General features: G+C 39.6%; 1 protein-coding gene across 2 annotated transcripts in view; it reads right to left on the reverse strand.

Annotated features, from left to right (window-relative positions):
* Positions 1-27873, reverse strand: part of pias1b (protein inhibitor of activated STAT, 1b) — a 136424-nt gene that overhangs the window by 36839 nt on the left and 71712 nt on the right. For both annotated transcript variants that reach the window (XM_078530070.1, XM_078530071.1), the window contains exons 2-6: positions 22585-23035; positions 4460-4544; positions 2892-2939; positions 1227-1317; positions 1006-1140 (exon numbers count right to left, since the gene is read on the reverse strand). In XM_078530070.1, coding sequence (XP_078386196.1) covers positions 1006-1140; positions 1227-1317; positions 2892-2939; positions 4460-4544; positions 22585-23035 — 810 coding nt within the window. The remainder of the gene's footprint in view (positions 1-1005; positions 1141-1226; positions 1318-2891; positions 2940-4459; positions 4545-22584; positions 23036-27873) is intronic.

Below are 27873 nucleotides of genomic sequence, written 5' to 3' on the forward strand. Positions count from 1 at the left end.
TATATCATCAAGCAATAATTATCCCTTTACTTAAGGCACCTTCCTCTCCCACCTATTCCATAGGTCCTGACTCATCTTCAGCAAGGTTTCTCTGTGCCTCAATCAAGTACCCTTCATGTGTGCATCTAAACGCCGAGTGTTGACAGACAGTTCTGATTCTCACTTGTTGCCCCCACATCTGTAGGAAGACACCGGAAAGCAGTTAGGAAGGATAACTTAGGTGGATTCTTTCCTTCCCTGGCCCCAGGCCAACTCTAATGCCCGACTGCTGCTCCGGCTGAAATCAGCATACTCAGCATATACTGGTAATTGAAGTTGGAACCCTAGCTATGGTTTCCATGGTTACTTCCTTACTGGACAGTGTAATTACAAAATCAGCTAATGAGGAGCTCACCCTCTATAGAGTGTTTTCACATCCTGCTTCCCCTTGAACAAGCCAATAATGTTATGAAATAGTACACTCGTGTTTATTAGTTCACACGTTTTTTTCTGCATTTTGGATTACATCATGCCAGTTTTCTCTTCTACAGGGAGGATACTTGGTGCCTTGAAACTTCAGTAAACTTTTGCACAGTATCTATCATTGCTGGTAGGAACAAAACTCACACTTTAGCCAGTAACATTTCTTTTGTGATGATCTTCATTAACCTCTCAAATGGTTGACAACCAGGCAGCCATTAGTATCTCACTCTAGTTATACAGATCAAAATGCTTAGAAGGTTAAAGCATTAAATTGCATTACTTCATGCTTTTGGTACTTTTCATTGGAAATGGTACAAAAAATTCACACTCGTTAAGCTCCACTGATATCTTAGGATAATAATGCTAGTGTAATATTAGGTTTTAATACAAATTGGCATGTTGGAAAAAAACTGAGGGCCAGGTTCATTTTAGTTAAACAGGGCTTCCAAAATCTGTTCCTGAGTATTACAAAACCCAGCATCTGAGCCGTAATGTGTTGTGCTGTTGCAATTCATTACTTTGTAAAGATGAAGAAAAGCTTACTCTTCCGATTTCTGCTGACCATGAAACCACAATAGTGTTCGGCACCGTCGTGGACAATCTGACTAGTGAGGTAATATTGATTGGTCGGCTAGGTCGCTTTGGTTCAACACCATTTTTGGTTGGTGGTAGGTAGCCCTAGGATAAAATCAAAAAGTTACTTAACTCTCCAAAAAGAATGAGGCAAAGACAGACCCAAGAAGATCAATTACTTTAATACTTACTGGAAGGTTACAAGTTTTTCCATTTACTTTCACACAGAGATTCGGTGGGAAATGATCTTCCTGTGGACAACTCGTTTCTGATAAACAAAACCTTGAAAATGAAAAAGTGATCCATTACAAATTTCAAATGATCTCCAGCAATTCTGACCTGCAATTGTTAACCAATACTTGACTGGCTATACTGAGGACGCCATGATTGTCTCAGCAGGAAGTCAAGCCTTGTCATCCAGCACCTCAATATACACAGCATCCAGTACTGGGAAAATTCTAAGACAGTTTCTTAACCTTTCTGAATCCCTTAAGGTTATTAAAATATGTCAATCATTCTATAGCAAAGAACGATAAATTTTACAACTATTATACCAGAGTGTAAGAGAACTATACCAAACATTTTTGAAAATATGTGCCACATAATACAATCCATATTCTAGGACTAGGCTGATGCAATAAGGATATTTATGAAATGCTCCTGTTCTTCACTGTTATTTACTTTACATTTCCTCACCATCTCTTCTGAAGGCTTAGAACATGGATCCTGAGGTGCAAGCAGCACTCTAGTTAACCTCAGTTAAGAATTCATTCTTGAAATGTAAACCTTGTGGCAACAGATTTTTCACACTAAGATCACAGCCAGACACAATGTTATCCGAAGCCAATATCCATTATTACACACTTTCTAGCAAGGATCACTGGATCGCAATCAGGTGTGCTAATTCCCTTCCTAACCCAGAAGCAGCTAGGTCAACCGTAGCTTCCTAAATGCTGCCCAGCTGAGAATCACTATGACAAACTCAGCACAGACTGGGAATTGGACCTGGAACCATACAGTTTGTATGTAGGTACTGTCTTTGATTATTAGGCTATCCAGGAGCCAACAGTCTCACCACATTCACAACAGAAGCAAGGTAAACACAGATGAAAAAATTTCAAGCAGAAACTTCTATACTGTTTTCAGAGCAATTCCAGTAATACCATTGAATTGTTTCTCCAGTGACATTTGCTTTCAAACATTATCCTCAGGAAACACAAAAGGTTTCAAAAAGGTGTGACTTACAAGAGGATATCTCCCATACCATGCATTACATTGTAGTACTAGTCTGAACAGCAACGTGGCCATCATTAAATCTGTTCTTAGCACTACCGTGACAAAGCAACTGTTAATGCATGGGTTTCCCATTGGAGAGAGATTCCAGCATGCATTAGGTTTTTTTTAAAAAACAGAACAGCATTGTTGATTTAACTATAACACAAATCACATACTCAAAGGATTGAGCCCTATACCACTTCAAAGTCATTTTTGCATAGTGCTAACACTGACCTTAGCACTGGGTGCTGACTTTCGTGGAATCAAATCTTTTAGAATACTAATCTCTATTTTTATTTAAAAATAAAAGAATTAAACCAGAAACTAATCTCTTTTGTTTTATTTAAAAATATAAGAATAAAACCAGAGTCAAAAAGATTTTTTCCAGACATGGCTATCCTCACTTCTCCCAAAATGTAACGTTACTGCAGGATTATCACACCAGCTTCATCTAATGAAATCATATTTCTGCACATTTGTTGATGCGGTCTACTTCCCTAAACAAAAATTGCCCAAGAGAGAGAAAGAGCAGTAAACAGAACAGCAAATGAAGACAAGTCAAAAACATAATATGCATTTACCTTAACTGAACCTGAACTGTGAAGTCGCACTTGGTCCCAGATATGTCCCTAATTAAAATGGAAACATTTTTCACACATTTCACATTTATATTTGTAGAGGAAATTGTACAGTACATATCAAAATAGCCTTCAAGGGTATTGAAATAGAATAATTCATACAATTTGCTTCTCGATGGTCCATCAGAAACTGCAGTCCAAACTAGTTTTTACAGAGCTATTAAAAAAGATGGCAATATTACCAGAATAAGTTCCTGTCTCTTCTATTGAATTTATACTTGGATTGAAACGAGTAGTAACCAACAAATTGAAGAACAGCAATCATCTTTAATTCTGTATCAGAAAATTTCACTCAACAGCTTTCCTTAGATCCCTGAAACTATAATAATCTGCAGAGGAGGTGGCAGACTGAGGATATGGATACCTAATAATTACTCTGTTGTTGATGCTCAAAACTTGGCGATAAGGGACAGCTGGCTAGCATTGTTATACAGAGTTGCAAACGTCTGGGAGTGATAAAGCAGAATTCAGGGCAACACAGGAGCAGTTTAGAAAATCATGTAAACCCCAAGAGATTACATCTTGAAATCATGCTCAACTGACCAGCACTTTTTGCAATATATTGAGCCTGTTTTGTCCTTAGAATGCAAAAGCAAGGAAGCACTACTACTGTTATACAGTGATGGTCGAGCCTCAATTGCTCTACTGCACTCAATGTTCCACCATTGAAGCATATAGAGGTCCTGGAGAAAGTCCAGTGATGAATCATCAGGTCAATACCTGGATAAAGGGGCTGAGCAGCATGTGGATAAACTGTGGTTAAATGCCTGGAGATTATGAGCTTGAGAGACTGGAGTATTTAAAATAACAAGACAGATAGTGAATCACTCTTTCCAGAACAAGGAAGAACAATAATAGAAATCAAGCTAAACTGGTTCAAAGCAAATCCAGAAAAGACTATATTCACACAAAGGCTGTGAAAACGTGCAATGATTGTCCTAGAGGTTTGTGGATGCAAAAATCAACACAGGCATTTAAAGGGGAGTTAAATATTAGTATTAAAGGATACAAAAAAAGGGCAGGGAATTGGGATTGAAAGGTGTTATGGCTAACAAAATCGCAGAGCAGATTCAAAGGCTTCCTTTTGTTCTTAGGTGGTTTTCATTGTAGGCGTCCACATTGGGGAGGGGGTTGTGGCGGTTTTATCAGCAGATTGTACCATGGCATAAAATTTCATAAACTGTATTTTAATTCTCAAATAGATTTATTTATGCAAATACATTAAACAGTATAAATTAAATTAAAACACAAAATATTTTATTTGTCTTGTCAATTGCACTTCAAACTGAGTAATAATGATTTCTCTCCTCTCTTCCCTGGAGCAGAGGCCAAATGTAAGCCCAGAACAAGAGATTATCCGCATTCAGCATCTTAACTATTTTATTGGGCAAATTAAAACAGGCCAGATATTTAAGTTTTGAACTGCATTCATAAAACTATAACATCCTTGCTTGAGCCACTCGTCAGTTAAAACCAAGCTATACAAAACAGAAAGACATCTAACTACTTACATTGAATTGCTAATCTGTTGAACTTGCTGAGGTGTCAATGCAAATGCGAAGCAAGTCTCCTGAAACCGCTGACCATTATCTGAAGCTTAAGGAAGAAAAAGAAATCTTGAGTTTACAGATAACACTTTTTAAATCTGAATGTAGTTTCAGATTGTGATTGAAATAAAAGCAACATATGGTGAAATTAGTTAGTTCAGTCAACTGCTCTAATCTCAGTGGAATAATCTCTAACCAGTAAAATAATCTGAGTAATAACAACTGACATGAATCTGTCGAAGCAGATTTATTGGCTACATGCTCGCCATTATTCGCATGCTCAGCAACATTTTCTCTTGGATAATACGGCTATCTTTGTAGAATTGATCTTCCTCTGCTTCCCCTCTGCACCTCCAATGTGAAAAATAGGTTTATTTAGAACATTGGCTCCAAAATACCAGAGCAAAAATGCAATTCTGTACAACACACTTCTTTTGGGATTCTCTTCAATGATCTCCTCAACCTCCGTCCAAACCCATACGAGTGATAGAACCTATGTTATATCCTAGTATTGCACAATTCAAGGTCTCCCCAGATAGTAATACAACTTTAGAAAGTGAACATTTATAAGTCTATTGTTGCGTGTTCCACGCTTCTCACTCTTCTTGTTACTGAAATTCTACTAGCAAACAGTAATTGTCATTTCATATTCCCATAATATTTGTAGAATAAGTTTCCTTATAGGATCAAGTATTGCAACATCACATAAATGAGCAGTGGACTTGCCAGTTATTTACACAGATGATCACAAGAAGTACAAAAGAGGGTCAAAAACCAAATAATCCCGACACAAAATTCAAGCATATGGAATGTATTATTAATTAGCTTAGCATGACAATTTCAATGCTGAAATATAACATTATCCAGGGGTATTTATAAACAGTACAATTATTACAGTTGATGTCATCACAATCCTTCAAATAAATTAGTGCCCTGCAAGTAATAGTTTTTGGGGAGTGCTTCCAAAGGGGAAAGAGAGATGGGTATATTTTTGTGTTCAAGATCAATGCTGACCAACAAGATGTAATGGGGTTTTGTCAGCTTTAAGCACTAAGAAGGGCATAGCACAAGTTAAGAGGCAAGGTCATTTATTCGTTACCCAAATCTAGAAGTGAATTATTCCCTTTCAGCCATCCGTGTAACCTGAATGAGATCATCATGTTTTTGACAATTTAATGCCAAGGATTCATGTCCTCTAGGAAACTGAAGGCTATTTTTGGCTTAGATTAAGCACAGTATTGGCTGGCATGGCACATAAGGATTAAAAGCAGCTTCACTTGCAGAAAACCATGTTCTAATTTATTTATTACAAATGTTACAGATCTTAGCAGATTTGGCTCAGACACATGTGATGGAAGAACCACACCATCCAATTCAAATACAGTATTTCAATTTAACAGCTATTTGAATTTATTCAGTCCCAATTACTCTTTGAAGGTATTTATCAGCCTGCCTTTGTTCAGATGAAGGGGTCCATTTGGAGCCTTCAGAGAGATGGTTAGGCCAGGCAGCTTTAGGTGTGGAGCATAAATGAGCCACTAAGTAAAAATATATTATAATTTAGTGCAATAGTCATGACTATTTGTTATCTTCTAGTCCCTCAAGTAAACAGCAAAGCTTAATAATTCTGCCAGCATTTACTTATTTCTTCCAGCGCTCAATAAATTTGTTTGGCAGGTTAAAGGCTATGTCACAGTCTAGCAAACATTATTAAATATTGTGAGGATACACTATTAAATATATAGTGAGGGCACTAGGAATAACTAGCCAGAGCGCTTTCTCAAACCTTAAAGCTTTTGAAAGAATAAATCATGAAAGGTAAACTGGTAAAACCAGGGTGCCCATTGAAAGAGCAACTTGGAAAACATTTATCTACGCAATGTTATTACGGCATGAAACGCTTTACCACAAGTGGCTATTGGGGAAGAAACTATATAATTTAAATTGGATAAGTATTTGGAAATTAATAGCATGGGGAAAGGGCGGAGAAATTGAATTAGTGCAGACATCTCCGGAACTAGCAGCACTGCAGGCATAATGAACTGAATTGTGTGCTGCAATTCAAAAACATGCTGGTGAGAATCATCTAGTTCTTAAACCTTAGCATGTTATAGGATTTCAAAACTATTAGGATTCTGTTAAAACTCTGACAAAGTCTGATTTTATCATTTATAGAAATTACTAGCACTTCCTAATCAAGTTGTAAACTGAGCTTCAGTGTTCAAGATTTAAATCGTAACCAGTGCACGTTAACAAATATACAATACAATGAATATATCACCTTTCATTGATTTTCACTTTAGTTATGCTGTTATACCTAAAAGGTAATTAAAAAGAAAATAATTTTCTGGTAATTCTGTTGAAGAGTCCAAAAATTAATCAGTTTTATCTTTATGATGCTGGCTGCTTGTTTCCAGCATTTTTTGGGTTTGTCAACTTAACACATCCTTCCAACTATGTTTTTTGAAATTTATTGCAAAAAGCAAAGACAAGTAAACTCAACTAGCATTTTAATTTCTAAGCTTATGCTAACATATTTACTGCATTGCCTGGACTTCTTGTCCTTTGCCAAAGAAAATATGCACCTTGTGAAGCAATTGTAATGTTTCACATACACTGCATTACACAAAGAACATTATGCAGTTTAGGGTTCCCAGAGGGATACTGACTATAAACTCATTAGGAAAAGTCCTAGATGGAACATTAGCAGATAAAATATTAGGAGTAAAAACAATGTGCTCTTACAAATTTTGGGAGGAGTGGCCCATACTGTATAACACACTTTCCTCATCATGTCTCAGACAGCTCCTTAATTCTTGTAAGAATCCTACAAGAAATTATTTTGGGCAGCTCAACCCAGTTCCTAGTCGCCAATGGTCCAGGGTCCAAAAGAACCACACCTCACCAACTGGCAATTTCAGGGAAGCCACTGGATGGCCGGTGTCAGAAATGGAAAAACAGAGTTATGGAATAATGGTTGCTCTTCAAGGGTTATTGGGGTGCTTTGCTCTACATGCAGAGCAGTCTGAATCCAGTCTTTCTTTCCCTTGCTTTATTTTGCTTTCTATACCTGTATTGACATTAAATTTAATATTCTGACACTTCCTAGTTCAAACATTGCATTGTGCCTTAATGATTCTTCAATCTATTTGGTTTAGAGAATACACAGTTACTTGCCCTGTTCACACAGCTCCTTGATATCCTGTGGGGGGTGCTGCACTTTTTGGTTCTCTGCTTTTCTATGGGATTTTCAACTGGAACTTACTGCAAATTAGTCAGAGAGTTCAAGTGTACCAAAAGACTGTTTGTTTGCCACTGAGAGCAAAACTCAATCTATCACCATAGCATAGTCAAGAAACAACTTATGCATCCTCAATTCTGCTACATCTTCCATTGTTTAAGAAGCCTCTGCTTTATAGTTCCCATAGATAATTTGTTTCACTCCTCTTTCAAAGGCACCACTACTTGCTTGGATCCAATTTCAGCAGCAGCTCTCTTGTATCTTGCACAAACAGCCATTCTTCATGTAGAATCCAAGACAATGAACATTAGGTTATTTGACGAAGGAAGCATCATAATAAAGGCAAAATACTGCGGATGCTGGAAATCTGAAACAAAAACAAAAAATGCTGGAAAAACTCAGCAGGCCTGACAGCATCTGTGGAGAGAAAGACAGAGCTAATGTTTCGAGTCGTATGACTCTTCTTCAGAGCTGAAGGGAAGTAGAAATGTGGTGAAATATATACTGTTTAAGGGAGGTGGAACAGGTGAAGCTGGATAGAAGGCCAGCAATGGGTGGAGGCAAAGGAGAGATTGCGAAAGGTGTCAAAAACAAAAGGTCAAAGGGTTGTGGCACATATGGTTGTTGGGAGAGGGCAGGATCATGTCAAACTATGATGCTTCTTTTTTGCTATAATGCACCTCCAGGTACTGGCGAAAGGAGGTGCATCATAGCAAAGAAGAAGCATCATAGTTTGGCATGATCCTGCCCTCTCCCAACATCCATATGTGCATTTTCCTTTAGCCATTGCTGCTGTGACCAGAAATGCGAGCCTCAACTCATGTTGCTGACTTCTCAAAGTAGCATCAAAGGGAAATATGAAAAATCGTGCCAAGGTGCTTCATAGAAAACCACACCTGGCAAAATGTATTTCTTTCCACAGAGAAGCTACCTAGTTTTCATTCTATTAGCCTTTGATGCTATTCAGTGAAGATTTATTGCCCAAATACATATTCAGCCAATAAAGCTAACGCCCCTTCATATTTGATGTTTTGATTCAAGGTTACAAAACAGCACATGTAATGCTGAAAGTAAAGACAATCAAAACTAATTTCTAACACTGGCCCTTCGGCTACTGAATAAAATCATGACTTTACAGCAATCTCTGTGCAAGGTATTGTCACGACTCACTGGAGAGAGTGCGCTGTAATATCAAGCCCCACTGTCCGCGAGCCACGACAAAAGTGAAAGAGTCTGATCAAAACACCAGATTGCCACAATTCTACCTAACTGTTTAATTTAGGTTAACAGAATACGAGCACCAAGTTTGTAAACTTAATAAGTAAATAACTTATTGAACAAACTGTCGTTACCCAGTGGCAAAATAAATAAATATGAACTGCTCATTTCTAACTCTAAAACCTAAACTCTACCCCTTCTTAAATCCCTAAACACACACACACAAGACACATAAGACACACAAAAGGGTGGAATAAAACAGTTCAATAGCACCAATTCCGGAGTATAGGATTCAAAGAGTTGATTTTGATTGTCATCTTCCAAATTCCTTTCAGTTCTTGTTGATGACACGAGGTGGTCTTCCAGCACTTTCAGTATTTAGTTCACTGGTTCAGCACTTGCCTTTCAATATCTCTAACAGGGATTTTTCCCTTTGCCTCTTGACAGGGCTTTTCAGAGAGAGAGCACATTATAGAGAGATGAGGAGAAAAGGTCAGCTAGCAATTATTGTAGGGTTACTGGAATCTTACACACACAGGAGAGAGGGGTTTTAGGTCTTTTTCCTTTCAGGCTAGGAGCTATTCTGCTGCACTGCTCTCTCACAAAACCTGGTCACTTGGTCATGAGCCAATTAAAACGTTGTTGTCAGGCAGCTCACTTGGTCCAGGACTCCTTTCCGGCACCATCCTGTCTTTCATGACACACACCTGTTCCAAGGCTGCAACATTGTATATATCTCTCATCCTGTTCCAGTGGACATGTCTTTCAAACCGCAACCATTGTAATTTTAATCCACAGTCCAACAGAAAATAAAAAGATATGTTCTTTACAATATATTCCTATTTTGTTAGTTAATATAAGTACACCAGGCTCAAAAAAGCTGTACCTTTTCATAGACCTCCACAACCCATCACTCATAACTTTCAATCCTAGCTCTCTCCAGAAATATATCCATTATCTCAAAACTAATTTTTGTCATTTCAAAGGAGTCCCTGGTAATGTATCCTACAATTCTACTTATCCTTTGTGTAAAAATAATTCCACCTGACTTAATTCCTTACTTTATAAGCTTTAGCATAGCTACACTTAGTGTACACTAAGTCGAAATGTGGTAGTGGAGGCAGAAACTCTCAACTCATTTAAAAGGTACCTGGATCAGCACCTGAAGTACTGTAACCTGCAAGGCTACAAGGCAAGGTGCTGGAAGGTGGGGTTAGAATGGGCAGCTGTTTTTTTTTCTTTTTTCTTTTCTGCCAGCGCAGGCACATTAGGCTGAATAGCCTCTTTTTGTGCCATAACTTTTCTATGGTTCTACAACAGTCTGAGGAGAATCACTCCCACCCATGATACTTAGAATAACCTGGCAACAGTGTCAACCAACATGAACATGAATATGCAGGACTTTGTCTCTCCTCATCTGCAGAAACCAAGACTAAACCAGTTATCTCAACCCTTGATCCACAATGCTCAAGTCAAACAAGCAATCATGCCAAGAATTCTGGATGAATCAATGCACTCCTCATGTAAGCATCAATCAAATTGTACAAACGCTCTATACATATATATGTCAGCACATTTGAGAATTCAAGTAAAAATTATTTGTACTCTCCACAATCACGAGCAGATGGCAAGAGGGAAATTTCTTCACAGGAAAAATCAGCATAATTTCAGAGTTGTACCTTATTTACAGAATAAAAAAAGCAAAGAGCACCTAAATAAAGTTTTTTGTGGTCTTTTTCAAAAGAAAATTAGAGCAAAGTGCTAAGTGTTTCCTTTACAGGGTGGAGCACACTGTAACTAAACTCTGTTTCCAAGACACTAGTAAATCTTTAAACTATAGTGAAAGCCAACTTATTACTGACCATCCTTGACAAGTTACATGTATCAAAATACATTTCTGCTGGGAAACCATCTGTAGGTCATAAATGAGGAGGATTAAATAACAGTTTTTGTGAACGGATTTAGCTTCAGTATAAAGCATCAATATTTGAATAAAAAATTTCATTTTCTCCGTTTAACTTTAAATCTCATCGCTCTCCCTTCCCCCGAGATTTTTTGAAGGCACTGATGAACTACAGTACATCTCCATAGATACCAGCAGCCCTCTGGTTCCCCATCCAAGAGACTGTCCTTCACGTGCATGACTGGAGAGTGTCAGCAGAGTATACGAGTAGATTGCATCATTGACAGCCACAATGTTTCCAGACAACATCCACACACACACACACACACACACACTTTCCAGTGATCTTCCAATCAGCAAGGCTAATGCACACAAGGCACCGACTACCCACTAGACTAGTGAGGAGTTCTCATTCTCTCCTCTTCACACGCTAAAGAATGGCGGCTGCTGAAAAGAGCATGTGTGGGGATTGGGTTTGGCTCCCATAGGAACAGTAAGTCATTGAAGCATGGTCAAATAGTCTGATGACATTCATTTTGTGGAACTACATATGAAAAACAACCATCTTGAGGTGCTCACGGACAGCCAGCGTCCATTTACCCTAATCCCAGTATGTCAGCATCTTTGGAGGAGGAGAATATTGGCAGGGGACAGGGGGAAATGAAACCCAACCTATGGAACAAAACTGTACATCAATTTTGTTGAGATCCAAAATTGAATATCTAACTTGACAGCTAAAATGAAACACCCCTTGTTAAAAAAAGATTTAAGTTATGCTTTCACATGAACAAAACCTTTGATACAAAGGTCTCCTGAAAGAACCCAAAAGTCTATTGACAGGTCTTGCTGTAAGTATTAAAGTGATTTCTTCAAGTGGCATGCTTCCAGGATTCCATGCAGAAATATGGAGACAAAGTTTCAAGTTACTGCTGATAACAACATACTTCACAATCTACCCATCTGCTATAAATAACTTGGGCGTTAAGTATCTTAACTCTTAAGCCTCACTGCTATCAGGAGTGCCATGTTCCTGGAGAACAAAGTCCTTGAAGTGAACTTGTGACTTCTGTACTATCTCAAAATCTGACTACAAATGAATGAAATGCAGCAAGGAGGCACTGAGGCAAGTCCCACGATAGATTATAAAAATGAGAATTTCAAAAACATACAAAAAACTGTGGTGGAAAAAGTACACACTTTCAATTCACAAAATGTCTACTCTCCAAAGAAAATAAAAAGTACACAACTGGCATAGCCCAGGTTACAAGCACTGCACTATAGGGCCAATAGCTTGATAACAAGGTTTTCCAACTGGAGTCAGTGTATTCCAATTGGTTTGGGCTAATGCAAAGGTTTATATAGTTCAAAAAATGTAAACACATCTATCAAAGTACCCATCTCTAGTGAACTTTAAAGCACAATAGACATTACAGTTCAACATAGATAGTACCCTCAAGACAGGGAAGCTGAATTCCTAAATTACAGTGGAAAGTAAGCGACAAAATGAAGCAACTTGATTAATTTACACTCCTCCAAAGTCAGAGATAGCAATGTTAAACAACACTGTTGATCAGGAATCAAATATTGTGAAAAATGGAAAAGCAAGGCAGAATAAATTTGAAAAACCAGAAACATCAACTCTCAGCAAGCTAGTTTGGTAAGAGGATTTGTGGCTGGGGGCAGGAAGCAGATGACTGAAGTGTAGAAGTGGAAAAAATGCATCTCAAAAAAAGTCAACATTTGGCTCCATATTTTCTAAATTTACAGCGAATGAAACACTAATGATAATCATGACTCCAAGAAAGTACATACTAGTATGTGAAAACTAATGCACAAGAGGTCACCATCCAGTCAATCCTGATAAATGCACAGAGGGACACAAGATGATTTTGCAATAAGGTGTTGTTGAGCAATTAAAAAGACAGGATAAATAACATTGAAACAATGACTGAGCAGCATGTAAGGTTAGAGGGGAGAGTGCAATTATGCCCTGTAACAAACTTCAAACCTGGAAAGGTTGGAACATTTTGAAGCTTATTGAAACTGTGTGCAATACTGAACGGTGGAGTGGCCAGAAGTTAGCTTGGCCAGACGGCAAAGCTGAGGCATCAGTGGCCCTGGGTTGTGATAGTCAAATGATGTATTGATGAGATATATTGACTTTGCAACTTCCCAGCTTATATTGACTTTTCACACTTTGGCATCCTACATTATAGGCCTTCAGATTTCAAAGAAATAAATATGGAGCTCTTTCTTTAGAAGAACATAAGAAATAAGAGCAGGATTAGGCCATTTGACCATTCAAGCCTGTTCCGCTGTTCAATAAAATCATGCTAGCACTGCTACATCAACTCCACCTTCCTGCACTCTCTCTTGGTTCACTTAGCATTCAAAAATCTATTGAGTTTTGTCTTAAATATACTCAATGACTTAGTATCCTGACTATCTCGGTGGAGCATTCCAAAGATTCAAAACCCTCCGAGTGAAGAAATTTCACTATCTCGTTCTTAAATGGATGACTCCATATTCTGAGACTTTGGCGCCTAATTCCCTAGCCAGGGGAAACCAGCTCTCAGCATCTATCCTGTCAAAGGTCTTGAGAATTATACATTTCAATGAGATCACCTCTTATTCTTCTAATTTAGTTTATTTCCAAAATCTAATTGCAAATGGGCATCAGTAAATTTACGCCCAAGGTCACAAAGATTATTAATTTGTATTTATATATTATTTTAAATATCCCACGGTAATTATAGAGATGTAACCAAAAACAAAATACATGCCAAGCCAATGTAGGAGATATTATGGGTAACCAAAACCTTGGTTAAAGAGATGGAAGGTTTTGAGGATTCGAAGATGGGGGGGCTTAGGGACAGAATTTCAAAGTATGTGGCCTGTTGCAAATCTCAAATCCATAATTCATTGGTTTTAGAATAGGAATTTTAGTTTTAGAAATTAAAGCTTGAACTTTACAAAATGGGGGTATTTGATTGAGAAATTGGTAAAAGCAACCCTGGAAGTAAATGCGATCCAAACAAGCTTGGAGTCTATTACACATAAAAGGTTGGGGTCGTGTTAACTTAAGAGGTTAACAGCCAGAAAGTTAAGATCATAAAACAGCAGTTGGACTCACTTAGCTAAAGGACTGGAGACATGATGTTTGCAGCTATGCCAGTAAAGGATAAGTTATTCATGTGGTTTCTCAGAATTAAAGAAAGCTTTGGAATTAATAGGTTTGCATTTTGAGAATTTCAAATTTGCATTTCTACCTGAGAACAGGCCGTGTATCACATTGCCATGGAGATGGGTGAAGCTTAGTGAGATTCTTTGTTTTAAGTTATCTCTGTGAATTAGGTAAGGCGTTGCCAGGAGGCAAGACTGGTCGAGAGATGCGGCTAAGAGACTGTGTCAGCTTTGGGTGTTAGGCAACTTGCAGCTCCTTGGAAGTTGAGAGATAAAGCCAGATCTACACCTGAAGTAGAGTAAATGCTAGATCTATTGTCCATGATACTGCCTGCAATTGGGAGCTAGTATTCAGTATAAGACAAAGTTGGTAAGGGGAAAAACAACTGGAAGATTTGTTTAGCTGGAAGGAAAAAATCTACAATAACCTTCTCCATAAAAGGCAGTTAACTTTCTTGCAGTTGGAGCTCTGGACGAAATCAGCTTGGTTGAAACCATAGCAGTGGACTATTGGAAACCAAGGATGGTTTCTGATGTTTTAAACCACTGCTCAGGGGTCACAAGGAGGCCTGTGCTTGAGCTGTAGAATCTAGAGTCATGAGATTAGTGAAGGAATTGGAGGGTTGCTTTGCCAAAAGCTAATGGAAGGGTCCCCACCATGAAATCTTGTACCTTAGCAAATAGCTGGAAAACTAGGGAGAAGTAAAGTAAACTCCAGAGAGCTGTGAACCTTCTGAGTTGGCCCCAGGAAAAGTGAATGAACCTTAAAGATTTCATAAGACAAGGGAACTCTAGAGCGGGAAATAGAAAGTAGCACTGGGTTTATTCATAAGCTACAGGGTTAAGTAGTAGTGTTTGCTTAGTTTAATTTCTTTTTGTATACAATAAAGTTTGTTTTTGTTTAAAAACATAAAATCCTGTGGTGTACTTCTGTCAGTTAATTGCTGAACGTTCAGATTTCTTTAACATGTTAACAATTCATAACTGGATCGTAACAAGCCTGTGTAGCTAAAGGGAGAGCCATCAATGGTGAGGTGAGAGAGGGAAGTACATCAGGTCAGTCAGGGGAACGGGGGATTTAGGATTGTATAGCTGGAGGAGTTTAGGGTTAAGGAAGGGCAAGGCCATAAATGGATTTAAGCATGAGTATATACATTTTAAACCTGAGGCATGGAAAGGAAGACCCAACATATGTCACGAAGGACAGGAATGATTGATAAGCGGGACTTGCTGCAAGATAGGATAGGGGCAGCAAAGTTTTGGATGAGCTGAAAATCACTAGCCTAGAGGACAAGGGGCAAGCTTGGTGAGGACTAGAATAGTTGAGTTTGAAAATGGAAAAGGCATAGTTGAAGGTCTTAGCAGGAACATACACAGGCATGCAATGTTACAGCTATGGAAGTTGCTGTTTTATGATACAGACAACATGGGGTCAGAAGTGCAGCTCAGGGTCAAATAGGACATTGAGGGGATGCACAGTCCAACGCAGCCTGAGACAGTGACCAACAAGGTAGAAAGAATGATATGGAGTTTGTGGTAGGGACTGAAGTTTTCCTGGGAAATGGTTTGATGGCAGGATAGCAAATAGACATTCTGTCAGAGACAGAGGAAGGGTTGAGCGAGAATGGATTTTTAAAAATATTTTTGAAGAATATTGTGTTATTCTGTAAAGGTGACTGGATGTCTGTTTGCGTGTGTGTAATTTAATTAACCTGAGTTAATAGAAGTCAGGTTGTTTGGGGGGGTTTGAAACATGAAAAGGGCAGAGGTGTGTTAAGTTTGGGGTACAAGTAAATAGGTTAAATCTAACATTTGCATTTTTAGATAAGTGGAAAGTTTGTTTGAATATCAAAGGGCAGTCAGAGGTCACAAGATACAGGACTGCATCTTGTAGGAGTTCCATAGGTAAATAGTGGTGGTGTTATTATATTTTATTGACCTGAAAGCAAAGACAAGATAGAGATATAAAAGATTTTATATTTGGAAGGATTGGAGTTCCAAAGAGGTGTGAGAACAATGGGCCAGAGATGAAAGGGGAACAAGGTATTTTAGCGTTACTATGGATAGCTGGGGTAGCTGTTGAGATGGAGCTATGGAGATAGCTGGAGCTGAGCTGAGAGCTGTTAGCTCTGAACTGGGAGGAGGTGCAGTTTGAATCAACCATCCAGTCAAGCCAGAAAAGTTTTGGGCTGCAACATGTAGTTTTATTCTTAAGTGGATTCCACTGCAGAGTGGAAGAGGGTAGAGGTTATGTGGTATGCCTGTATTGAAGCTACAACAGTTTGCCTTGTGTATATTACTGGATTTCGTAGTAGACATCTATAAGGGAGTGTTGCCTGGAAGGTGTTTACTTGTGGGTTTCACTAATTATAGAGTGTGCTTTAGGGAATGTTATGTAAGACTAACCTTAATTGTGTAACTGTAATCTTGTGTGCTTAAGTTTTCTTTTATTCTTGTTAAAAGAACTTACTTTTTAATTTTTAAAATCCCAAAGGTGTTACTGGACCTCTTACTGCTGAGATTGGTACATCCTTTTTTGTATGCTGAAAACGAGAAGGAAAGTTTATGGCCCGTAGGCCAAGTTTCCCTTTGGGATTTGTTTTGTACAGCAATTAACACCGGTTGTAGTCATAACAGGTTGAGATAGGTGGTAGAAACATGGTAGGGTCAGAAGCTAGATTAAAGAGATATAAAATGGAGTTGTGGGAAAGGTGACATATTCAATGACTTTGAACATGAATGGGAAGCTGGAAATGGGGCAATAATTTGCAAAGATAGGGAGGTCCAAGGTGTTTATTTGTGGGGTTTTTTTGAGGATAGGGTGATGCAGTCATTTTGAGGGGGAAAGGACAGTACTCAAAGACAGGGAGCCATTTAGAATATCAGCTAGTATGAAGGTCAGGAAGGGAAACTTGGAAGGGAGTAACTTGTCAGACAGCAATGCTCATTGAATTCTTTGAAGAGGTGAAAACGAGAGATTAGACAAGGATAACACTTAATATGTAGACATCTAGATTTCCAAAAGGCCTTTGATATTCATAAAAGACTAATGAATAAGATCAGATCATGCTGAATCATAGGAAAGCTCCTTTGGCAGTACCTTCCAAACTCTCAACCACTACCATCTAGAAGAACAAGGGCAGCAGATACATGGGAACACCACCACCTGGAAGTTCCCCTCCAAGCCACTCACCATCCTGACTTGGAAATATAGCACCATTCCTTGACTGCTGCTGGGTCAAAATCCTTGAACTCCTTCCCTAACAGCACTGTGGATGCACCTACACCACAGGGGCTGCAGCGGTTCAAGAAGGTAGCTCACCACCACCTTCTCAAGGGTAATTAGGGATAGGCAATAAATGCTGCTCTAGCCAGTGACACCCACATCCCGTATAAGAATAAAAAAGTGGCAGAATGGAATATAGTTGGCTGAAAGACAAAGTGGGGAGTGGGGATAAAGGGTAGTTATTCAGAGTGGCTGAAGTGGAAACTGGAGTGCCCCAGAATCAGTGCCAGGATCATAATGGTTGAGGCTTTGGAATAAAAAAATTCTAAATTTGGGTATGACACTAAATTAGGAGGGATAGTCACTGGTTAGGACTCAACAAATTACAAGATAACATAAATAAACATGCAGAATGGACATGAGTTTCAACATAGCTAAGTGTGAGGTATTACATTTTGGTAAGAAAAATCAAGAGGTCGCAACACTTGAAAAATAAAACAGTCACCTGGTAGTACAGAAAATGAGCATTGCTGAGAAAGAGAAACATACTTTTTGTCTTGTCCAAGCTTTTTGTCTTGCACTCAATCAGGACAGGTGCAAAAGAAATTTGTTTCTTCAAAGGGAGAAGCAATTTATGCTACATGAGAATAGAGTGCTGATTGGTTGGCAAGTCGACTCTACTCGGTTGAAGTGCTGCCATGGAAAATGCACCAAGGAATTATTGTCCCCACTCTCTTGTTTAATTTAAAAAATATGCAATGCCTGGACATGTTCCTTTTGCCTACAGAGGACAAGTATTTGCATATGAATATATGTAGCTCCTAGCAAGCATAAGTGAGCCACATTGTAAACCCAACTGATAACCTTAAATTAGTTGTCAGTGTAATTCATAGCACACTTGGGAATGTTCAGCAAATGCTGTCCAATTGTGGAGAATGTACCTTCCTGAACATATCCAGGCATTGCACCTTTTTTGAGTTAAACAAAAGCGTGGGGGACAATAGTTCCCTGGTGCATTCTCCATAATAACACCACAAACAAAGTCCACTTGCCAACCAATCAGCACCCTCTCTCATGCAGTATAAATTGCCCCCTTTGAAATTTGGCATTCTTGCGTCTGTCCTGACAAGTGCAAGACAAAAAAACTTCGACAGCATCGCTCTTTTTTCAGCAATACTGAAAAATAATCGAAGTGGGGTTGAGGAGCAAAGGGATCCACGAGTACAAATACGTAAATCACTAGAAGTTGTAACATAATATAGCCATAATGAAAGCAAAGTGCGTACTAGAGTTTATTGAATGATAGAATGAAAAGTAGAAAAACTTTGTTAGTGCATCAAACCATGGTTAGACTACGCTTGGAGTTCTATGAAGACACTATTAAAAACGATACAGACAATAGAGAAGGTAAAAAAAAAATTTACAAAGATGATACCAGGAACAGCAAGATAATCTCCATCAGGAGAGGATGAACTGGCTGGGTCTCTTTTCTCTTAAGAGAAGCTGAGGAGTAACTGAACAGGTATTTAAAATTTGACAGAATTGATGCAAAACATAGGCAGTGGTCTTCCACTCGTGAGAAAGAGCAAACTAGAGTACATCAATATAGAGAGGAATCAAGAGATCAAATACGGAATTCAGGAGAAACTTCTTTACCTAGAAAGTGAATAGTTGAGGTGAATAGTAAAATGCATTTTAAGCTGGAAAGGTGTATGAGGGAGAAGGGACTAGAGGGTTATGCTGATAGTCAGGTGAAGAATGATGGGAGAAGGCTTGAGTTAAGCATGAACACCAGCATGGACTGGTTGGACCAAATGGCCAGTTTCTGCGCTGTATACTCTGTATAATTCTATGGATAGATTCATTAATGTAACATTGTGCCCCAAAGCACTAGTTTTTCATCAGGCGGAGACAATTAAAAAACCTGGGCCACGCAAACCAGCTGGACACAGGTTGAGAGCATAAACACTAAATTAGGTTATGAGCAGAACCCTAACCTCTTCTTGAAATACAAAATAGTAAAATTGAATAGAATTCCATTGTGGTGTGTTGACTTTGAGCAACAGATAAATACATTTCGAAACGTACGCCCAATATTGCTGAAAAAAAGAGACATGTCTAAGCTTTTCGTGTTGCACTCATCAGGACACTCACAAGAATACCACTATAAAAGGGGAAAACAACAATTTATACAGGTGCATCAAAGGCATCCTGCAGGATAATGGCTACCCTGATCAGATCATTTCACAAACTTAGAAGAGTAAGAGGTGGCTTAATTGAAACCTTTAAGATCCTGAGGGGTCTGACAGGGCGGATATGGAGAGGATGTTTCCTCTTGTGGGAGAGTCTAGGAGCCACTGTTTAAAAATAAGGGGTCGCTCATTTAAGACAAAGAAAAAAAATTTCTCCTAATCTCTGAGGGTTGGGTGTCTTTTCCTTCCTCAAAAGACGGTAAAAGCAGAGTCTTTGGATATTTTAAGGCAGAGCTAGATATATTCTTTATAAACAAGGAAGTGAAAGGTTATCGGAGGTAGGCAAGAATGTGGGGCTGAGGTTACATTCAGATCAGCCATGATCTTATTGAATGGCGGAGCAGGCTCGAGGGACTGAGTAGCCTACTCCTGCTCCTAATTCATATGTTCGTATGTACATCACGCAAACTCATGAACGGGCCAAAGGCCATCACTTTCAGCCCTGTAAAGTGCCTAATCTACCTCAGATTACCCTGGAAGGGAAAGGTATCTTAAAGATTTGAGCAAGTGAAGCTAGCTGTTTCATGCTTCTACTATGCAGTAGTAACACGAGTGGTATTCGCCACTAACAGGATGCTGCCGTCAAGAGACAATCCAAGAGAAGGTTCACTAGGTTGATCCCGGATATGGAGGGATTTTCTAATGAGAGGAGGTTAAGTAGGTTGGGCCTGTACTCATTGGAGTTTAGAAGAATGAGAAGTGACCTTCTTGAAAAACAAGATTCTTAGGGGGTTTGACAGGGTAGATGCTGAGAGGTTGTTTCCCCTTGTGGGAGAGTCTAGGACCAGAAGGCATTATCTCAGAGTAAGTGGTCGCCCAGGCAGAGATGCAGAGGAATTTCTTCTCTCAGAAGGTAGTGAATCTGTGGAATTCTTTACCAGAGGCTGGATCGTTAAGTATATTCAAGGTTGAGATAGACATATTTTTAATCAGTAAGGGAATCAAGGGTTATGGGGAAAAGGCAGGAAAGTGGAGTTGAGGATTATCAGATCAGCCATGATCTCATTTGAATGGGAGAGCAGACTCGATGGGCCGAATGACCTACTTCTGCTCCTACATCTTATGGTCAAGCCAAAAAGACGCTCTTCACACAAATGAGTAATGTGGTATATTAATTTCAGTGCCAGTGTGATACTAGGTGTGTAGGCTGTATGTCCCAAAGACTGGCGGATCGTGTCAAACAGCATGTCCCAGCCTCTGTTCGCAACGGGCATGGCACAGACTGTACCCAACCAGTCGGTGCTTGCAAAACTCAAAAGGGTCCAACGTTAGATGTGATTCCGCGATTGGACAACATATGCTAAATAATCCCCAATGTGCTAAGATTGATGCTGACAATCAATTTAAGATTGCCAGTCAGGCTCGCAGTGTGGTGCATTTGCGTGTTCTGGAAGCTACATATATTAATACACAGGGCCCTGTTCTTTGCAGATTGAAAGAACATAACATACATTGCACCTGTTTCAGCTAAACAAAATAAGTGACAGCCATTCACTGACTCATTCGTCAGGGCAATGCCTTGACCAATCAGGGTCAAGCTGGTTTAAATTTCAAACAATGCTTGGCAGTTAACTATCAGTCACCATTAGTGGTGCATTCTCCATGACAATACCGCTTGCCAACCAATCAGCACTCTCTTCATTTCCCCCTTATATTGGTATTCTTGACTGTCCTGATGAGTGCAAGGCGAAAAGCTTAGACATGTCTCTTTTTTCAACAATACTCAAGTTCTGTATTACCAAATTACTATTTGTACTCCCAATACTTTGGTAGGCATTAAAGGGTGACCATAATCAGAGTATGTTCTATTTTGGATATACCTGGGGAAAGAATAGGAAGAATATGCTTTAAGTAGCAAGCTAGGTATTTCATAAACCAGCCAAGTGCAAATTATGAACAAAAGTGCTTGATGACCATAGTGTGTTCAACACATGCATTCACATAGACATTAGATCATCAAAAATAAGGGTAGAAACTAGATATGGAACCTGGTACAGTAAGGGAGACAGAATGGCTACTAAATTTTAGGATAGCCAATGAAGACCAATAAATTTAGATCTGATAAGCCACTTATTATACCTTCATAAGGAACACAACTATACATCTACTCAGAAGCAACTTTGTGTAAATACCTCTAATTTTTCAGATATTACAAAGTACTGCATTAGCAAGTTACAAAAAATGCACCAAATTGTGAAAGGGAAATATTGCACAGCTGCACGGTTTTGAAAAGCTATTTTGAAAATATGGAGATGTCAACTTGCCAATTGAAGATCAAATTAGATCTGGGAATAAATGATAAGCTATCATTCGTTCCTGTGACTTAATTGTTTGCAACTGTTGAATCCCTTTGAGCTGAAGGACAAATTGATGAGTTTGTTTGGGAGGGGTGCAGGTAGGATGATGTAACGATCACGATAAGCTTACTGTGTCAGATTGTCTGATGTACTGTATTGCAAATTCTTCTCCTTTATCCACTGACCCCAAAAAATATGAACAAAAAGTCATAGCTTTAGATATTGCCCCGCATAACACTACCCCATTCTTTCTACAAGTGCCAGTGCACTCTTCAAAATACAATATAAAGAGTCCAAAGAAAATGGAAGTTGCAGACACATCTCCCTGGTTGCAAAATCATGCCATGCTTCTTCCTCAAGCAGCAAGCCAAATTCAACTCAAAAGTATAATTAGCATGATAATAGAAAAATTATCATTAAAATAGGTTTCAAAATTGGTCATTGTTCTTAGGTGGGCATGGAAGTGTGGATGTATAATTAAATTTATCATTTCCTTAACACAGTTTGTGTTGGAGAAATGATTGTGGTGACTAAGTAAAAAGCAGAAAGGCAGATGAATAGTCACTCATCTTAAAATAATCGAATATTTATGATTAAGAAATTTCATTTCAGCTGTCATTAAACAAGTCATGATAGATATAACCTAAATTTAAGTAAACTTTTAAAGTATTTTCAAATAAGATAAAATTAGTTTATTAAATTAGGTTTCTTATTTTCACCTCAACGGCAACAGTAACAAAACAAGGCTATTTTGGACATTGTTTCTTACCTAGACTAGTTGGTTTAATCAATTCATCAAGAATGTCATAAAAGGGCAGTTTCTGCAGTTTTACATCCGGGTGGACAGGATGGAGCGATGATGTCAGGTGTGGCAGGTCTAGTTCATGTTTAGGTCCCAACAGAGAAACAGCAAGTAGCGGAGATGTTGTTGCATGCCCATCATAGGAGAGCTGTGGGATAGCAGCTGGCGACAGTGGCGTAGTCATGGAAGTTGGAGTCGTATGGACAGAAGAAAGGGTCAGGTCAGCGGGGGTCACGATCTTCTGTGGGAATCTCCGCCTATATAGTTCCTTAATTTTCATCTGAACAGCTGGGCTGCAGCCAGCTTTCAACAAGTGCAGTGCCTTTGTCAGGAGTTCGTGTTTACGACCGTGTTTATTCCGTCCAGCATAGCCCAATAACACTTGGAGCTCCGACACTCTAAGGCTCATAACCATTTGCTTTGAAGAAGGAATGGAAAAAAAGAAAGAAAATCATTAATAGGAAAATGTTGTCTTGCGATGGATTAATGCAACGTTCTTATATCGATGGGCTTTCTACCACAAAAAATATTACACCTCATGCACCCAATCACAAATCATGAAGATTTCAAATTAGGACGGAATACAAGCAAGGTTTGACACATTAACCAGCATTCAATATCCTAAAACAGACCTAACCTGGAAGCAGCAAACAGCCTCACTCAAGTAATTTTTTTAAAAATTGAATTCAGAAAAGTTTACTCTTTCTTGGTTTTACTGTATTACATTCACCTCACAAGATGCTTGCAGATATAAGGAAGGCTGTTGACCAATCTGAGCTCACTTCTCCAGAATACCAACCTGACTATATCTTCGTTTAGCTTGCATTAGCACATCATCTGATAGCCTCTTTGCTTCAATTCAAATATTAATACTGATTCTTGCTTATAATTGGATAACAATGTAGAAATTAATCAACTGCATGACCAAATTTTACAAGTCTACCAGGTTAGCCTGCTGTGGGATACAGTTTTGGATGCGAGATTCAACATATATTTCTCTTCTTTTAGATCTGGAAAAACAATCCTCTTCATAGGTTATACGGTAAAGTAAGATTCTACTTTTTGCTACTTTTGCGAACTATTCCCTTTCTGAAAATTCTTAAATAAACTGTGATTTGTTACTGTAACAAAGTATGCACTTGCAGGTTTCCAGGTGTGCATTGGTAGCAAACATCTGAATGTTTATCTAAACGTACCATGCATAAGCTGCCATATAATGGACAGGAGAAATACAGCATGGAACTGTTAGTGCTGTCACAACACTAATTGTGTTATTTCTCTTCAGAGGCAAAATGACATGCAACAGGAAGACATAGTACAATGGTGAACCGCTTTTAAAGAGGATATACGATAAATTAGCGGCATGTTCAACAGATCTGCAACCATCATAGATCTAGCAGAACAACTTTTATACTAACAGAATTGTATGCAGCTTGTAGCAGTCATCAGTTATGAAAGCTGCATAACAAGTTTTACTCAACACTGCCATTTGTCTCCTGTGTTACTGAAAATCAGCTACAAACTTCATGATGCACTGTCTGCACAAATTGATTTTGGTTGTCAAAACAAATTTAATTTCATGAATAATTTTTAGCATCATGCACCTTAAAATACACTCAAATTCAGAGCATAAAAATGTGGATTCCCCATTACTTTTAAAATATAGTGTATCGTAATTAGCCATAGCCCACAAAGGGCCAGACCCCTCTGTCCATTAAAGAGAGACAATCGGTTTTATATAGCTTGACGGGCACCACTCTGCAAGCATGGGGCAAGGTGAAGAGGCAGGTTTCCAGGAGCTACCACAGCTGGTATGAGGATTGAGCTCACGCCATTGGTATCATTCTGCTTCATACACTAGCCATCTAGCCAACTGAGCTAACCGACCCCCATGATAATGCATATATGCATGTTAAAAACATGGCACCACTTTCGGCCAGTTTATTTGCTGTTGTTACTTTCTTGCAATCCATTAGCAATTTGTAATTGTTCCCAATTGTTCAAATGTCTGTCAGGACTTTGAACCAACTGAAAGTTTCGGTGGATTTTGGGTAAGGCAGGCATTCATCAAGTTTGAGTTTATGATGCAACAACTTGTGCAAACATTCATAAATCCAAAGTCAAACCTATCAAGACTCAAAATTATAATGATGTTGGAAACTCTTCAATCCCTGGTTTCAGGCATGTTTCTGAGGAAACTGCTGTTGCGACAACGTGATTGGTCTTGCTGTGACATCACTGATCAAACTGTGATGCAATAAAACAATAATTATTTTTAAACATTTGTGTCTATGTTAGTCTCTGCAAAAAGATAAAGTGATACAGCAGCACATTTGAACACAGGGAGGTAGCTTCAAGATAGAAAGCCCATGAGGGAGTACAACCCATCTCAGCCTTGAGCCCACGATTCCTGGCACAAGAGATGCACTCGTTCAATTTCAATGATTTAGTGAAGATGGAAAAGGTCTGAAGATACTTTTACTTTTTCAATTACTATTTCAGTTAACACCTACATTTTCTAAATATATTATAACACAGCTTTTTTTTTGTCAAGATCCTGACAGTCAACAGAAAAGGAAGAAAGCAAAAACCACTAGTCAGATTCATGGTCAGGCTTTCAGTTTCCCACAAACTGAATGGACACCACAAAAGCTATTTTGTTAATTTTTCACTCATCTCAATACAGTTAAGTATTTATCCTCCAATTCCAGTCAAGCTTAAAATATAGTCAAATACTTAAAATGAAAATTCTCATTGCAGAATTCAGTTTTCAGTTTCTCCGAAGGCATCAGCTGTGGCTCAGTTGGCAGCACTCTCACCTCGGAGTCAAAAAGCTGTGGGTTCAAGTGCCACTTCAACTTGAGCACAAAAATCAAGTTTGATCATTCCATTGCACAGAGAGTGCGCTGCACGGTGCCGTCTTGCAGATTAGATATTAAGACAAGGCTGCCTGCTCTCTCAGGTGGATGCAAAAGATCCCTTGGCACTATTTCAAAGTGAAGTAGGGAAGTTCTCCCCAGTGGCTGACCAATAGTTATTCCTTAAGTGTGGTTTTTAGTGACGGCCAACATCACATTGCTGTTTGTCGAGTTTACTGCATGTCCCATTTCCTATACAACAACAGTGACTGTTGTACCTGGTTTGCTGTGAAGCAGTTCAGGGTGTCCTGAAGTTGCTATTTGGCCAAACTGTTCCATGCTGGTAAAAACAAAAAACTACTGCGGATGCTGGAAATCCAAAACAAAAACAGAATTACTGGAAAAACTCAGCAGGTCTGGCAGCATCGGCGGAGAAGAAAAGAGTTGACGTTTCGAGTCCTCGTGACCCTTCAGCAGAACTGAGTATAGTTAGGAGAGGGGTGAAATATAAGCTGGTTTAAGGTTTTGGGGGATGTGGGGGGGAGAGGAGAGAGAGAAGGGGGGAGTGGTTGTAGGGACAAGCAAGCAGTGATAGGAGCAGATAATCAAAAGATGTCACAGATAAAAGGATCAAAGAGGTGTTGAAGGTGGTGATATTATCTAAGAAAATGTGCTAATTAAGAATGGATGGCAGGACACTCAAGGTACAACTCGGGCGGGGGTGGGGTGGAAAGACTGACAAGGTATTACAGTTGTAGATTTAAAAATAATGGAAATAGGTGGGAAAAGAAAAATCTATATAAATTATTGAAAAAAACAAAAGGGAGGGGGAAGAAACGGGGTGGGGATGGGGGGAGGGAGTTTAAGATCTAAAGTTGTTGAATTCAATATTCAGTCCGGAAGGCTGTAAAGTGCCTAGTCGGAAGATGAGGTGCTGTTCCTCCAGTTTGCGTTGGGCTTCACTGGAACAATGCAGCAAGCCAAGGACAGACATGTGGGCAAGAGAGCAGGGTGGAGTGTTAAAATGGCAAGCGACAGGGAGGTTTGGGTCTTTCTTGCGGACAGACCGCAGGTGTTCTGCAAAGCGGTCGCCCAGTTTGCGTTTGGTCTCTCCAATGTAGAGGAGACCGCATTGGGAGCAACGAATGCAGTAGACTAAGTTAGGGGAAATGCAAGTGAAATGCTGCTTCACTTGAAAGGAGTGTTTGGGCCCTTGGACAGTGAGGAGAGAGGAAGTGAAGGGGCAGGTGTTGCATCTTCTGTGTGGGCATGGGGAGGTGCCATAGGTGGGGGTTGAGGAGTAGGGGGTGATGGAGGAGTGGACCAGGGTGTCCCGGAGGGAACGATCCCTACGGAATGCCGCCAGGGGGGGGTGAAGGGAAGATGTGTTTGGTGGTGGCATCATGCTGGAGTTGGCGGAAATGGCGGAGGATGATCCTTTGAATGAGGAGGTTGGTGGGGTGATAAGTGAGGACAAGGGGGACCCTATCATGTTTCTGGGAGGGAGGAAAAGGCGTGAGTGCGGATGCGCGGGATATGGGCCGGACACAGTTGAGGGCCCTGTCAACGACCGTGGGTGGAAAACCTCGGTTAAGGAAGAAGGAGGACATGTCAGAGTAACTGTTTTTGAAGGTAGCGTCATCAGAACAGATGCGACGGAGGCGAAGGAACTGAGAGAATGGGATGGAGTCCTTACAGGAAGCGGGGTGTGAGGAGCTGTAGTCGAGGTAGCTGTGGGAGTCGGCAGGCTTGTAATGGATACTGGTGGACAGTTTATCATCAGAAATTGAGACAGAGAGGTCAAGGAAGGGAAGGGAAGTGTCAGAGATGGACCATGTGAAAATGATGGAGGGGTGGAGATTGAAAGCAAAATTAATAAATTTTTCCAGGTCCAGACGAGAGCATGAAGCCGCACTGAAGTAATCATCAATGTACCGGAGAAAGAGTTGTGGGAGGGGGCTGGAGTAGGACTGGAACAAGGAATGTTCCACACACCCCATAAAGAGACAGGCATAGCTGGGGCCCATGCAGGTACCCATAGCCACACCTTTTATTTGGAGGAAGTGAGAGGAGTTAAAGGAGAAATTGTTCAGCGTGAGAACAAGTTCAGCCAGACGGAGGAGAGTAGTGGTGGATGGGGATTGTTGGGGCCTCTGTTCAAGGAAGAAGCTAAGGGCCCTCAGACCATCTTGGTGGGGGATGGAGGTGTAGAGGGATTGAACGTCCATGGTGAAGAGGAAGCGGTTGGGGCCAGGGAACTGGAAATTGTTGATGTGTTCATGCTCCGCATGAGACTCCTCCCACCCTACTTTAACCCTGTCAATATATATCTTCCTAATCCGTTCTCTCTCATGTTGTCTAGCTTCCCCTTAAATGCATTATTGCCGTTTTGCTTACG

The sequence above is a fragment of the Cetorhinus maximus genome, chromosome 26, assembly GCF_964194155.1.
Source record: "Cetorhinus maximus chromosome 26, sCetMax3.hap1.1, whole genome shotgun sequence".
NCBI lineage: Eukaryota > Metazoa > Chordata > Chondrichthyes > Lamniformes > Cetorhinidae > Cetorhinus > Cetorhinus maximus.